The 16068-nt window shown below is 38.0% G+C and overlaps 1 protein-coding gene across 1 annotated transcript in view; it reads left to right on the top strand.

Moving 5' to 3' along the window:
- The window catches only part of ITGA9 (integrin subunit alpha 9), a 329646-nt gene that overhangs the window by 27789 nt on the left and 285789 nt on the right, over positions 1-16068 (top strand). Inside the window, exons 2-3 of the mRNA XM_075212608.1 lie at positions 4305-4432; positions 5838-5944. Coding sequence (XP_075068709.1) covers positions 4305-4432; positions 5838-5944 — 235 coding nt within the window. The remainder of the gene's footprint in view (positions 1-4304; positions 4433-5837; positions 5945-16068) is intronic.

The following is a 16068-nucleotide window of genomic DNA, read 5'->3' as shown; positions in this document are numbered from 1 at the left end:
TTACATTATATACAGATCCTTTTAACACCACAATCTTTTTGCACCAGTTTAACAGAAGTCTCATCTTTCCACTATGTGCTGCTGGAGGACCTTGTTTATTCTAAAATTGTTCACACACACTCTGATAACGGCAGTGATGCCAGGCTAATGGGCAGATATTGTAGCTGGTGCCCTTAAAAACAAGCATGTGTGTCTGATCGCACTAACAAGTACCAGTGACACTGGAAGTGATCCAACCATTTGGCCTGAGTACAGGACAGCTTGCTCAAATAGTGCACCCACATTTGTGGATGTTATTAGAAAGTGATTCTGCCCAAACACTGAGTGGCAGAATTGACATGTTACTGCATCAAGGAATCAGCACCCTCAAGCCCTGAAATGTTCTGCGCAGCTGCGATCATTCTGATGAGCTGATTGACTACAGGCTGTTCTATTACAGCCACTTCAAAACTGGGGACACGAAGACCTGCAGAGGGCACACATCATACTTGCCTACATACTATATCTCCTCTCCGGGAATTCCAAAGGAAAAGTGTGTGTGTGGGGGGCAGGGTGGGGTGGTGACACCACAATTTATTGAGCATCTTGTAATCGGGGCCTGCCCCCAGCTGCACAAAGATGTTTGTACAGACTTATCATGAAAGTTTGTTTAAGGTCCATGAGGTATAGTTATTGGCACAGTTTACCAGGTTCATGAGGTATAGTTATTGGCACAGTTTACCAGGTTAATGATGTATAGTTATTGAGACAGTATTTTCTGTTAGGAAATCCTAAATGGGAATTGTTCCACTGCGCAGTTTATTTTTGCAATTTTCACTGGGAGGTATAAAGTTCAGCAGAGGAACACTGCATTGCCAGACTCCACACCAAAATTTGGGAGAAAGCCTGGTTATGTAGCTCCAGCCTCTTCTGAGCACGCTCAGGTCCAATGCATACACTGTGACGCCCCAATCAAATTGTGCATGTGCAGTGATGCCAGGTTGCTCTCTGGTTTCCAGAGAGCAACCTGGCATTGCTGATCCCCGTAGCAGCTGCACATCCTGCAGTAGGGCCACTAGTTTGGTAAACTTGAACCATGCTGTATAAGAACCTGCTAGGGTTATGTACCAGTTGGCTTTCAGAGTGTGAAATAGTCAACGGATAACAGGAATCTTTATGCAGATGTATAATTAACTTCAGAGAAGTACTTTTACTTTAGAGGATTAAAGCTAAAAGTGATGTTAGATTATTTGACCTGCACGCAACACTTAAATTACAACAGAGAAAAGTATGTTGAAAATAAATGTCCCCTTTATCTCTGGAAATTGGAATTGACAACATTGAATTGTACTTCATTCCAATGTCTTTTGTAATTTGCGTGTCTTTTATGCTTGTTAATTTTCTCTGTTGTATTTTTCTCTGCACCAATGGTCTGAGTTTGGAGGAATATACACAAATTTCCTTCAGCCATTTGGAATTTCTAGACTTCTTTGAAGTCACTATTCATTGGGACAGCTATAACATTGTAGTACTTTGGCACTTTGGATTTATAGAGCTTTGACGTGGGAAATGTCTTGAATGGTTTGTTTCAAGAGGAGAAGTTAGGAATATAAAGGTCAAGCTTAATCTACCTCTGTTGATTAATATTCTCTCTCTGGTATTCCTATTATCTCTTACATACAATTCACCATGCCATTCTGGTTCTAGGTCAGTTCAGACAATACTGAGCATTTCAATGTTGTATGTACAAGGTGAATTGCAATATTTTATAGACAGCTCTGCTTACTTATTAGTCCATACCATTGTATCCATTGGGCAGCACCTTATATTGCATATAGGTACAACATTTGAACTGAGCCACAGCAACCAACTATCTTGCACAGTTAACAGCTAATTGCTGATTGGTTTGCACCTAGGTGAAATAGGGTCCATATATTGAGGCAAAAATGGGAGAAACTAGAGAGTATATTTGTCTCTTCTCAGCCAATTTTCTTGGCTGTCCGATGGGGGTCTTGTCTGAAATAAGAGTCAGGCGCGCAGACATGGCAATTACATTAACCATTACCATGCACTTATTGTGTTATTTTCTCCACTTACCCTGTTCATCGCCAGTGGGGTGGCAGAGGTCAGCTATGCTTCATTTATTAAATGTTGCATAAACAACAGAGAAAGGGAGATATATAGGTGCTAATAAATTATATAGCATAGTAATACATGTATGTACAATATAAATTATATAGCAAAATTAATACAGGTATAAACAGTATATATTATATAGCATAGGAAATACAGGTACATACAAGTGTGACAGGATGGACAGCCTATGCCCCACTGTCTGTTGTTGCTGGGAACCGGCTGGGCTTACTTTGCCACAGTTCAGATCCATCCTAAAGTTTACCAACATTAATAGTATCTTCTGATAGGCCAACAAATGCTTTGATTCACTAAGATAAATTTATTATTATTGTCAGGGATAAGCCCCTCTGGCTACTCCCTGATTAAATATCTTATCATATATTCCAACGGTCATACAATATATCACCTCTATTTTGTCAGGAAACCTCTCCTGAACCCCTTTATGTGTCACGAAGCTTACTGTAAGGGAACACACAGGATTCCAACCCAAATCTCAAACTCACCTTTTTCTCTAAGGCTACATACAGATTTACTGGTCCCTTTCCCAACACAGACACCAGCTTCTACACCTCTCCGCCAACTGCCACCAGCTACCTATAAGGCCCGTAGCAAACCTATGACTCAACTATCCAATTGCGTACACTTGGTGTTCTGATAGCTAAACAGTTAACCCTTCACACTCTGATTTCTAAAGGCTTAGCCCCAGCCAAGCAATCTCTCTCTTCTAAACAGGCAATGGATTCAGTTAGAGCAATAAGGACAGAACTATTGAATTGTTAGATTTAATATACAAAAGGTACAATGCTTACAGATAATAAAAAACAATTGGATAAAGATTTAACATACAAATAAACATTTGCAAACAGTTATAAAAACAAATGGGATGAAAGTACAGAGCATAACTTACGTATAATAATCTGTATGCCTGGGGGTAGGCACAAAAGATGGACAGTCATTCAATTGGATTGATCCCCAAGAAACTGACAATTTGCCCCTTCCCAACACAGGTTTTTTAAGCAAAATGAAATGGGATGGCTTTTACAGCGTAGGTGTGGATGCTAATGTGGGGGCAGGAATGTCCCCTGGGTGTCACTATAGTTTGCTCACAAAAGTTTTGACCTTTGGTAACTCTTCACAGATATATCCCAGAGACATAACTCCCCCTTTAATAAATACCAAACATGATGGAATTATAACAATCTGAGATACCTTTCCCAAAGACTGTTCCCTGGTAGTGCTAGTAAGTATAATTCACAACCCGGGTGTGGTTTTTGCCCCTCAGTATGGAGTGGCACACGGATGTCCCAAAATATGAAATATGAAGACATTTTCTTTGAAATTCATATTTCTATATACCTACAGGTTTTGCCTCGTTCTCCAAGATTCTCACCTAGGCTTATGGCTCTCTAATTTACACCTAGTGGTTCTTTTGTGTTTACAATACCTATGGAAAGGAAGTCAATCAGGAAGTGGAATACTTGATCAAAACAATGGATGTCTAGGATCTGCATATTTTAAACTGGTCTCCTCACAAAGGGTCTGCACAACCAAATTTCCTCCTACTGGGCTAATTTACCAAATGTTTTAAAAAGGACATTTAATATTCTATTTCATATTATCAGTCTTATACTCTCATCCTGACAAATATTATTGCTTTCCAGACCATATAGAATCATTCACATTGGTCCCTGCCGCATTGGAGCATTCAGTGTAAATTCCCTACCACAGATTTGGGTGTTTCCAGAAGCTAAATAACCTATAAGTTTGCTTTTTTGGACTGTGGTAGGAAATTGGAGCACCTGAAGCAAACATATGCAAATATGGGCAGAATTTCCAAATTGCATACAGTTAGTCCCCTTGTTAGAATCAAACCCACAGACCCAGCACTGTGAGGCAACAATGCTAACTATTGTGCCAACGTGCTGCCAAATGATTTCAAAATCTCTTGTATTCAAGAGGAAGTAAAAATCTCTTCTGTGTAACTTCTCTCCTCGACATGCTGAAATTTTGAACCCGATTACCCACCACTCATTGCCCATTACCCCTAATCCAGTAATCTACTTTCTCCATGTAAAAATGCTTGTAGAAGTTTTACAGACATCAGAGACTATTACACGTGGTTTGTTAAATTCGGAGAAAAAAAAAATAACAATTTTCATTATTTAACTCATGCTTATCTTATATTTTAGGATATTGGTGGGTGCCCCAAAAGCAGATTCTAAATTTAGCTCCTCGATAAAGACTCCTGGAGCAATCTTTAAATGCAGAATTCACAGCAATCCTGACAAGAAATGCACTGAGCTGGACATAGGAAGAGGTGAGTGACTGGAAAATATTTTATATTCAATTCTTTGTATTTTATTAGAATTAATTACATATAACTGGAGATCAGTAATCAATGAACACATTTGCTTTATACTTTCCTATTGAAATTTATTTTGAAAGCAAGCCAAAATAATTATTGACATAGAAATATACACTTGATTGAGAATTAAGAGGAGGATAGACTGTTTGATAGATAGACAAACAGGCCTACACCTTAAAAAAGGACCAGGTATATTATTGTGTACATCCAAATAGGTTTTGTGTGAAGAATTTGCTGTAATTCCATAACATGGTTTTAGGGAAAATAGACACAAAAAACTTATTGAACCTTAAAGTTCATTGTCTAAGCATAGGTAGCAGCTCGAATTCATAATGTACCAAATATAAATAAATAATGATCGCAAAATCATTTGTTTAAACTAGTATTTGATAAAACATAATAGTATTTTGTTGTCTTTAGTAATGTTACATGTAAATAATGTATAAAAAAACATGTTTTTCCTCTTTCAAACAAAGGTATAAAACAATCATTTTCCTATAGATTGAGTGTACATTTTCTGCAAAGCCTATAATCAGCAGATTCACACAATGTTTATGAAGCCACAAAACAATTTTCATAATTTGTGACATCAAAGATGGTATGAGATTTTTTTAGTTAGTTAAAGTTAGTAAAGTATTACTTAACAACATTTGTAACTCATTCACTCTTTGTCCAGAGTGTCTGACATGTGTTTTTCATTTTCAGCTAAGAGCCTCATGACCCCATGTTCCAAATCCTCACAGGTCTTACAGGGAGATCTGGAAATGTAGTGCAAATATATTATATATAGATATAGATATATGTGTGTGTATATATATATATATATATATATATATATATATATATACATATATCTATATATATTATTGTATGGTTCATTATAGAAGATGTACATGTAAGAAGTATTCATATATATATTTTCTATAATACAGCACACAATAGTACTAAAATTATGCGGCCACGTTACTTTACTAAATCAAGTTAACAAATCTTATTCTTCATACATCCATTTGTCATACTTTAGTATTACAATCCAGTTTAAGTTTTTTAACACATGGTATTTGGCTCAATATCTAGATGAATATTTTCGGGAAGGTCACTAGGAAAAATAATTCTTCACAATGGAATATTTAGTTCTTTGAACTGCATGGATGTATTATATACTTTGAATTGGTTCACTTTATATTCACATTTGTAAAAATCAAATCATTAAATAGTCTAGTAAAATAATGTACACATTTAGGTTATGAAGCCAAAGGGCTCCTTTGAAGAGTTTGTGCTTTTAATGAATCTGTACCATCCTGTACCTTCTGCCAAACACACTAATGCACTATTTTCTCTCACCTCCTCCTCCCAGGAAACAGTCCAGGAGCTCCCTGTGGAAAGACATGTAAAGAGAACAGAGAAGATGAGTGGATGGGGGTTAGTCTGACAAGACAGACTAAGGTTGATGGCAGTGTTCTGGTAAGGCCGTGCTTGCCTTCCATCTATCTAATAATGTGTTTACTCCTCATGTCAATACTAATTTATAACATGTCATTGGCAATTATTAGTTGCATGTTCCACATGGTACTTGGTCTGTCAGGATGTATTACTATGTTTAGCTAGTGTGAAGTTTCCTACAAATGTATTATTTGAAAAATAACACAGCCACAAATGAAGTCATTTAGAAGTGAATATAAGAGCAATTTTTAAGCGTAAAATAAATTTTTTTACATTAACTTTTACCCATGTACTAGTCACTTAAATCTGGGGGATCCTCTTCTTTCTTCAAGTTTTTAATCCATTAGGAAAAAAATAACTCTATATATGACAATATGCCTCACAGCACTGGGGTCATCAGCTCGATTGGGTCAGGAACTGATGTGAGTGAGTTCTCTGTACAGCACTGCATAATTAGTGGTGCTATACAAATAGCTACTGATGATGATGACAAGTACATTCTCTTTGTGTAGCCGCAACACGAACTACTGGCCAGAGGATTGCCAGCTACTAATCTGTAGAGTGCGGCAATTATTTGTATTAAGTTGTCTCTTGTTGCGTCTGCAAACGCTAGTGATTTTGCACCTGGCATATATGAAGATGCACACGTCTTTAACTATACGTGTCAATGTGATTTATGTGCAGCATATATTACGCCCATGCTGTCGATGCAAATGAGTCCAACTGTAAATGAGCTTCATAATATACATACATTAAATAAAATAAATACATATTGTGTAAAAACATCTGTCTGTTTGTTAGTACATTGATTATGTTGCTGTAAGACAGTGCTGCTTCCAACTACATAGGTAATGACAGTGACAAATGAACAGATCTGCATTGAGACTTATTCCCTCTTTTGTAACCTCATCTGTCTGGTTATCTTCCAATCTCTCGTGTCCATCTCTTGGAATTCTACTATAGCTCTTTATGTATATGCCTCCTCTATATTATATGTATAATTTAATGACATTCACTGCTTTCTGTGCATTATTGTGGGATTTAATTATTTTTGATGCTTGTGGTAGCACATAGCAAGTAGTGTTGTATTTTAATCTGTTATACATTGAAAGGGTCAGAATCATTTGGCCCACGTGTGTTTGAATTAGCATAGTATATATCCAGGTTACACAATACATTTTATCATAGCAAGCCAATGGTAAAGTTCTGAAATTAATACAGGAACTGATTTCTCAAAATGTTAGTCTAGAACGTTAGACAGATAAAGTTGTATATACGCTTCTACATGTTAACTAAATAGTATCTCAGAATGTAATTTTTGTAAAAGAATTACCTTGTTTAACAATACAGCATTTCCATACTTCCTTGTTTTAGCCTACATGTATATATGCTATTTCAGGTACTATCCCTCGGAATGTATTATATTTTGAGTCACTGCATTGTTCCGGCTCTTTATTTCTATCTATTTTCTGTAATTTATTTAAAGTAATAGTGATTGTAAATCTCAACACTTGGATTTCTATGATCAGCTGACACAAGTTAGCCCATATCATTATTATCACCATTTATATAGCGCCTCCAATTCTGCAGTGCTGTACAGAGAATATTTGTCACTCACATCAGCCCCTGCCCTATTGGTGCTTACAGTCTAAATTCCCTAACACACACACAGACTAGGGTCAATTTGTTAGCAGCCAATTAACCTACTAGTATGTTTTTGGAGTGTGGGAGGAAACCGGAGCACCCGGAGGAAAACCACGAAAACACAGGGAGAACATACAAACTCCACACAGATAAGGCCATGGTCGGGAATTGAACTTATGACCCTAGTGCAGAAATGCTAACCACTAAGCCACCGTGCTGCTCATGGTATTATGTATTTAAATATATGTGGCTAGAACTTGAGTACAAGTGCATCTATTCACACAAATTTTAGTTTCCTTTGTCAACAGAATTGTTAGTATGCATGCTGTATGTAAGCAAAAACTAATATTGTACCCATACTTTTCCTTTTCCCCTCCGGGAGATCCCTGAAGGGAGATCAGTTGGCAAGTGTGGGAGGGGGCATGGAGACGCGATTACATCACAGTAGCCATGCCCCCTGTCATGATTCACCATATTGGTAATGGGGGTGGGGTTTAATGACACCTATCACGTTGTTAAGCCTTTCCTCCATCCGTGATTCAGGAGAGTGCCTGCTCCCCCAGAAGCCTGGGAGGACTCCCCAAAATTTGGAGGCTTCTGGACATAAAGAGTAGACAAATATGATTATGCCATGTTAGACAGATGGAATATGAACATTGAACATTGGAACTTTTGAGAAACTGAGGACACTTTGTCAAGAAATTTTGCAAAAAAATGTATTGTTTTATTGATGTCATCTAAGATTAATTTCTAAACTTAACTTACAAAGTGGCCTCCGTGTCTCAGAGTTTTGTTATGTAATTTTTGTTTCTTAGTCATTAAATGTTTTACATTTACATTACTTATGGTATTTTATAGTGCAAAGGTCTTTACTGCCACATAGCTATGCTTTACTAATCGTTGGTTTACTAACAATTTTGACACATCTACTTTTTAAAGTTGACATGATACATATCATTAAAAACATATTTTTAATCTTTCTGTACATTGTCTGCACTATTATCTAAGTGATAGAGTAAGATAGTTGCCTAAGAGCATGTGACAAAATGTAATCGCATCCAAAACTTCATGGTGTAGGTGCTGCACAGTTAACTGCAAGATTTACTTGAACACATACAGTACCACGACTTGATGAGTGTCACAAAGGTCAGTCGTTCCACTGAGCCTTAGGCTAAATGTTTTGTTGAGCAGGCCCAGATCTGCAGTTACCTACAGTCCACATGATAAAAAATAGTCACGTCCTTATTTCGTCCTCATTTCCTTAAGGAGAGAACTGGCGAAAAGGAATGCTGTTCTGTGAATGCTCTCATTGTGAGCATGGTGTATGTTACTGAACATAAATAATATAGCAATGTTAGGTCACAGCAAAATATAGTCTGAACAAGGGCTCAAGTTGAACTGCCTTTGTCAGTTGTTTGACCTATGAGATGGTAATTACAGGTCATAAAAGAAGAAAAGCAAAATAATTTTTGCCAGATTGGCCTTTCATCAGTGTATCTGATGGGCAACCACATTTCACAAGTCTTTCCTCTAACAAGCAAATCTTCTGGGTCAGTTTAAGTACATTTACAGGTTGTGTTTAAGCATGGTTATTCTGTAACGTCCCTTGACCCTCCGTCTCAACAATGATGTATATGAAACAAAATATTGGTCATACAAACTATTTTGGCTAATTCTTCAGTACATACTAATCAGTGGTGCTGCATCATGTTTAAGGAGTCATTGTAGATAAAATTCATGGACAGTAATATGTGTACAATGGTACATAAGTCAGTTCATCTCAAAATATGTTGTGTATTAATTGTAATAAATATTTTGAGCCTCCGTTAATTGGTTCTGTTTAATAATTGATGCTAATAAAATTTTACAATAAATAAAGCCCATACAAGGCATAATCTCCAGTACTCATTTTTGGTATGTTTTGTAAGGTAAGGAAGACCTTATCTTCATGTACAGTTTTGTACAATTATATTTAAGAAATAAATAAATAACAGTCAATGAAGACTAGTTGTATGTATGGTAAAATGCTTGGAATCAGACTGCAACTCCCAAGTAATCGTGCAAGAAATATGAAAAGAAATCTCTGAACACAAGGGAACATTTTTTTCATGTGGTTCATGCTGTTTAGATGACAGTATTGCAATTATCAGAGCATGTTTAAAGTTACAAATGAAAAATATTAACACCTTATAGTTTCCCATATTTAAGCTCCAATACCACCTGGAAATAATTAGCTCCCCCTCCCCCTTGAGACCCATGGTCTGCTCCATGCAGTGGCTATGTGACCTTTCAAGGAAGGATGTGGTCATGTGAGCTGGAGGTCCAGTCTGAAGCCACAGTCATGGACATTGTGACTTCCCTATCACACCTCTACTACAACCATTTTAAACTACTAGTCAACAATAGTTAACACTGTAGGTAGTAATTCAGCTTTAAGACATATCATTTTATATCAGTTTCCATCTGTCTTCTTGTTTTACTATTATAGTCGGAATAGTATTAACTTCCTGTAATCTGCTCATGCCCTAAAATCTGAGTGTTCTCTATAAACTCATTGTATTATAAACATGAACTGAAAAAGATCCCTGCATCTATTATACAATGTTACTGTAAATGTTCCACAAGCTTTTACTTTCATAGCACACACTATTCCACAATACTGGGCAGGGTTTTTAAATTAGAACCACATGGATCCTTATAATGAATAATGATGATTCACTTTCACTGAGCTACTAATATAGCCGTAGTAAGATAAAAAATGAGACTTGTTAACTGTTTTTTGACCACCAAAATACAATTAATTCTAACTGGAGAAATTATGTTAATTACTGCACTTCCCTTGTACGGTTGCCTGTAACTAGTTTTGTAAATGTGAAAACAGACATGAGATTAAAATAAATCAAGTAATGATAGCTGACTCTAAAATCACTTTTCTTAATTTAAATACTGAGTTTCAATGCATGTATATGATTGTTAAGAAATATATTTGCATTAGTGCTAACCTCTTATTATACAAGTGGAATAATTTTAAAAAAATGTAGCTAGTTTATAAAGGGTGTGTTTCACATGGGATCATATTTTTAGCATCTTATCATAGTAATTAGCTGTTACTTCTTCAAAAGATACTGTCCTATTGGATAGCCTGGTAAAGTAGTGGTCTGGAGTTTGCAGCCTAGATTAAAGGAAATATGTATCTAAAACCTCTGGTACTATAATATACACAAATATTATGTTAGAGATATCTTCAAAGTATTTATAAAGTTAAATGTGTAATGACGGATACAATATTCCTATACACATTAGATATCCTGTTATACAACATTACTAGGTTAGCACATAAGGAAAGTGTTTGCATTCGGCTGGCTGATAAAATAAATTATTATATAGACATTATGCTGCAGTATAATAACTATATATAACTTTATACATACTTGCCCACTCTCTCAGGATGTCTGAGGTAGGTCTCCAGGACTCCCAGGAGAGCAGGCAATTCTCCCGCAACCTGTCCGTAGGGAGCCTAAATGACGCAATCCGCTGTGAATCACTTTATTTTGGCCCCGCCCCGTGTCAAAATGTCAATTTTATCACTGGAACGGGGCCAAAATGATGCAAGACGCAGTGCCCTGCTCCCTTCTGCCCTCCGGGATCTCCAGAGAACAAAAATAACAAGTTGGCAACTATGCCTTCATACCTATTACTTTTTCTGCCACATTAGACCATGGCCAATAAAACCTGCCCTTTGCCTTATGCTGAATTGTTTATGTATGCTATGCAATTTGGGGGTAAATGTATCAAAGTGTGATTTTGCCAGCGTGTTAAAATCGCGGCAAATCGCGAGTGTTTACCCGCGATTTTAGTAAAAAAACCCAGAAATGTATGAAGCTGCGATTTTGGCCTAGATCTTCAAAATCGCTGGTCATCTCTGGCGATTTGCTGCGATCTAAACACTCCCGTGTTTAGCTAACTCTCCTGTGTTGTAGCAGCGTTTTGTCAAACACAGCACTGTCACACTGCCCTGCCATACAGCTGCCGGAGCTCCGGCAGCTGTCAAAACAGTAAAGAATAGATAAAAGTGAAAAAAAAAAAAAAAGCGTGGGGCGCCCCCTCTATTCCAGCTTAACCCTAGTGCTATCTGACTAGTGCTGGTCCCGTGAAAATCAGGGAAAAATTTTGCGTGGGGTCCCCCCGACCAGCACTAGGCAAACCAGCCTGGGTTGGCGGCACTATAGCAGTGGAAAATACGGCAGGGGTCCCCCTGCCATAATGACTAACCAACCCTAGACTGTTCAGCCCTGGGCTGGATTCCCTAGGGAGTGGGGTCCGCCAAAAAAAACGAGCGGGCCCCCCCCCTAGAAAGAACCAGCCCAGTGCTGATAGCACTAGGGCTCTTCCTACTACACCTGGGCTGTGGGTAGTAGAGTAATACGGCGATAAAGAGTAAAAATAACAAATAGACGCCATTTTGTTTTGTGGAACTACAAGTGCCAGCCAGGTTGCCAAAAATAGTGTGGGCATGCTGCTGCTTGTATAACTATAAGCACCAGCATACCCACGGCAGCCAGGGCATGTTGGCACTTGGAGAACCACAAGTGCCAAAATGCCCTGACATCCCTGGCTTGCTGGGACCTGTAGTTCCACAAAAAAAAAGTTACATAAACCACAACACCCTGATAAATACCACATACATTTAATAAAAATAAAAAACCCACAATAAACACAGTAACCACCCTCATTTACACCACATATATTTATTAAAAATAATAACACCCCAAATACTCACCAAAGATGTCTTCTTTCTGGTCCAAATGTCCACCTTGCCCCAGTCCCAAAGTATTTGTACCTTCCAAAGTCCTGGCTTGAAAATGACCAAAAATAAATTGTATATCCAAAATGTCCAGGCTTGCCCCAGTCCCAAATTATTTGTACCTTCAAAAAGTTTGTGCTTGAAAAATCTCTTCAGGACTTCGCCCAGAAGGGGCCCCTTGTTGCTAGAAGTCTTCTTTGCTTCGGTCCGAGAGGGCCCCATACTTGTACATCCCACGACACTTGAATCTTGCTTGCAGACAAAAAAAAAAAGAAGCAGGAGCCGATGCTAACACCTCCTACCTAGTAGGAGGTCCGGTACGCAATGAACTTACGTTCATTGTGCAAGCTCTATGTACTGTATTATGTGATTTTCCCACGCTATTGGGGGAATCACCTAATACTGTAAATAGAGCTTACGCAAGTAGCGTAGTTCATTGTGCATGCTCTACGCTACTTGCCCAGGGCTGAACAGTCTAGGGTTTGTTAGTCATTATGGCAGGGGGACCCCTGCCGTGTGTCCCACTGCTATAGTGCCGCCAACCCTGGCTGGTTTGCCTCGTGCTGGTAAAGTGAAAATCGGGGGGACCCCACACAAAATTTTTCCCCGATTTTCGCGGGACCAGCACTAGTCAGGCAGCACTAGGGTAAGCTGGAATAGAGGGGGGACCCCACGCTTTTTTTTTTTTAAACAATTCTTCTATTCTTTACCATTTTTACACTGACAGGCAGTGTAACAGTGATGTGTTTCTACAACACGCTGCTATCAAGCAGCGTGTTGTATCTGGCGTGTTTTGAAACAAACTCTCCTGAGTTTGCTAACTCGCAGCTTCATACATTTGAGAGCTGTATAGCTGCAGTGGCAAACAGTCGGGAGTTTGATCTCTGGCGATTTTGCAAATAGCGATTTTGACAGAAGCAGAACTCTGGCGGTTTTGCATGAAATCTCAGCTTCATACATCTGCGAGTTTCAACTCTCCCGAGAAAATCGCTGGATTTGCAAAATCGCACTTTGATACATTTACCCCTTGCTGTCTTATTTGCATCCAAACATTCATTATTCTGCTTATCTGTGCCCATGTATGCTTACTGTTCTCATGTGTGTCTTTTTCTTTTGCATGGTTTGTCATGTACTCTGTTAATTCGTAGCTATTTGTTGATTGTATAACTATGTATTGTGTATTCATTATTTTATTTGCAAGTGTGTACTCTGTTCACGCTCCTATGTACGGTGCTGTGGAAACATTGTGACGTCTTATAAATATAATAATAACTTATAACTTTGCTGTAAGAATGTATTGGATAACTTAGTATATTTAATATCTCCATGTAAAAGCATCATTCCTAAAGCTTAATTTCCGCCAATGGATATGTGACCTAAAGCAGTAAAGATGGTTTTGGTGCTTAGTGGTCCTTTAAGTACTTCAATTTATTTATTATTGTTTTTTAATGTAAGTTTGTTGTTCAAATGGCATAAAAGATAAATACTAATTTTCCCAGGTAATATATCACATCCCCTTTGAATATCACCATCTGTAATTTTCTTCAATGAAACATGTTGCAGAATATGTCTGCCCTGTAATAAAATTAATAATAACAACAACAGTCTCAACAGGTGGTTTTATATGGTGTTTATTAGCCAACGAATTCTGAAGAATTTGCTCATCCTTTTATTTCACAGGATGTGACTTTATAAACACTGTTTTAAGGCCCAGCTGACATACATACTTGGCTACATCTGCATTTAGGTTGCAGAGGCCAGGTCAATGGTTTTTTTTACATAGTTTGTTTATAATAGAGGGATTTAAAAAAAAGTAAAACTGTATTGCAAATAGTTGCCAATTCTGTTTATCTAGAGAAAAAGAAACATTTTTGACGAGAGATTTACTGGATTTCATGTCTGCTGTGTTTGGCTGCAAGTATGTGTGTGTGTGTGTGTGTGTGTGTGTGTACATTCATACATTTTTCCTTAACTGTACAGTGCTGCTAAATTTGTTTCAACTTCTAAATACACAATTATTAATGTTTAGTTAAAATTATATGACTCTTAATAATATATTCCTTCATTTTATTTGAGCTTAACTTAAGTTATCTGATACTTGTCAACTTTGTATTAGTGCCCTCCAGGAGATCCAGGATGAGGGGTGTGGAGAAAGGGTGGAAGGGGGCAGGATGCGACGAATCGCGTTATTTTGGCCCCAGCCCCACAACATAAACATCTTTTTGTCGTGGGGGTGTGTGGTCAAAATAATGTGATTTACCGCCAATCGGGTCATTAAGGCTCCTGGGGAGGGAGGATGCGGGAGTATTGCCTGTTCTCCTGTCAGTCCAGGCAGGGGCGGGTTGGGGCGGGGGGCAGAGGGGCATCGGTCCCCCGGCCGCTCCGTCTGACCCCCCCCCTCCCCACGTGACTGCAAGTTTTTTTTAATCTTTACCTGCGGCCGCATCGCAAAACACGCGATGCGGCCGCGTCAGCGCACAGGCAGCGCACATCAATGATGCGGCCGCATCGCCTGTCATGTGATGCGGCTGCCTTTGTGCCCCCCGGGCTGAGATTCGCCAGCCCGCGCCTGAGTCCAGGAGACCTACCCGGAATCTCCCGAGCATTCCGGGAGAGTGGCTAAATATGAGTTTTCTCAGAAGCAGAAGTAGAGATTGAAATTGATTCCTATGTTGTATAGAAAATCTACACCTATAAGACAACATAGAGATATCATGAAAGTGCCTGTAGTGAACAGTGACTGTACGTTTTCTCCACATGTGCACTATTATTCTGTAAGGTCACTGTTTGTAGATTAAAAGTCTGTGTGCACTCAAAGTTACACTGCCTAATTATTCAAGAGTTAAAAAAAAAATGAACAACAAAAACAAGTAAACAACAAATAACATTATAGAAGGAATATTTTTTGATTATTTGGGTCCTAATCTGCCTCTGGATCACTATATACCCTTATATTCTGCAAAATGATTAATGAAGATGTTACATGTAAAGTAACCACAATCAAAAGCAGTAATTGAAAATTAAAGTGTGTAAATAATAAAATAAAAAGCTCTGTCTCAGTATTAATTTTTAGATAGTTCTCAGTTCACACATTCCTTTACACTGCTAGATGCTGTTCAGTTCCATAAAATAAACAATCATTTCAACAGCAGAGGTCAACTGGTTTAGATGGGGTTGACCTCTTAAGTAATAGTGATCACTAAAGGAATAAGATGTCATCCATATGTAGCTGGTTCATTAGGTCACTGGCAATAGTTCCCATCCTCCCAGGATTTGGTGTACATGTCATTGAAGTTTGAGAAACACCCCATTAGCCCCTAGTAACGGAAACAGACCACATGTCATGTAAAAACTTTAAAAATATTCAGTCTCATTTGGACAACTTAAGTGTTTAAGATGCTTTGCTTCGATATACAAAAGTTATAGTACAACTATATAACCTATTCACTAGTAGCTCAGCAAAATTCAGTTGACTGAAGAACCTATAGATTAAAGTCACTATTTTAAAAAAAAAAAAAAAAAAAAAAAGAATTTCATTACATGTACATGTTGTGATTTCATCCTATTCATAATATTCCATGTGATCATATTATCATAAAACACTATGTGACAGTCCTATTTGTTTAATTGCATGTAGAATATTTTTTTTACTAGGTGGGATATGGTGGAGCACTGCAGCAATGGGGAAGATGCACAA

This window comes from Mixophyes fleayi, chromosome 5 (genome assembly GCF_038048845.1).
Source record: "Mixophyes fleayi isolate aMixFle1 chromosome 5, aMixFle1.hap1, whole genome shotgun sequence".
In the NCBI taxonomy this organism is placed as follows: Eukaryota; Metazoa; Chordata; class Amphibia; order Anura; family Limnodynastidae; genus Mixophyes; species Mixophyes fleayi.
The sequence above is the reverse complement of the archived record's forward strand: the minus strand, read 5'-3'. Positions and strand labels throughout refer to the sequence as shown.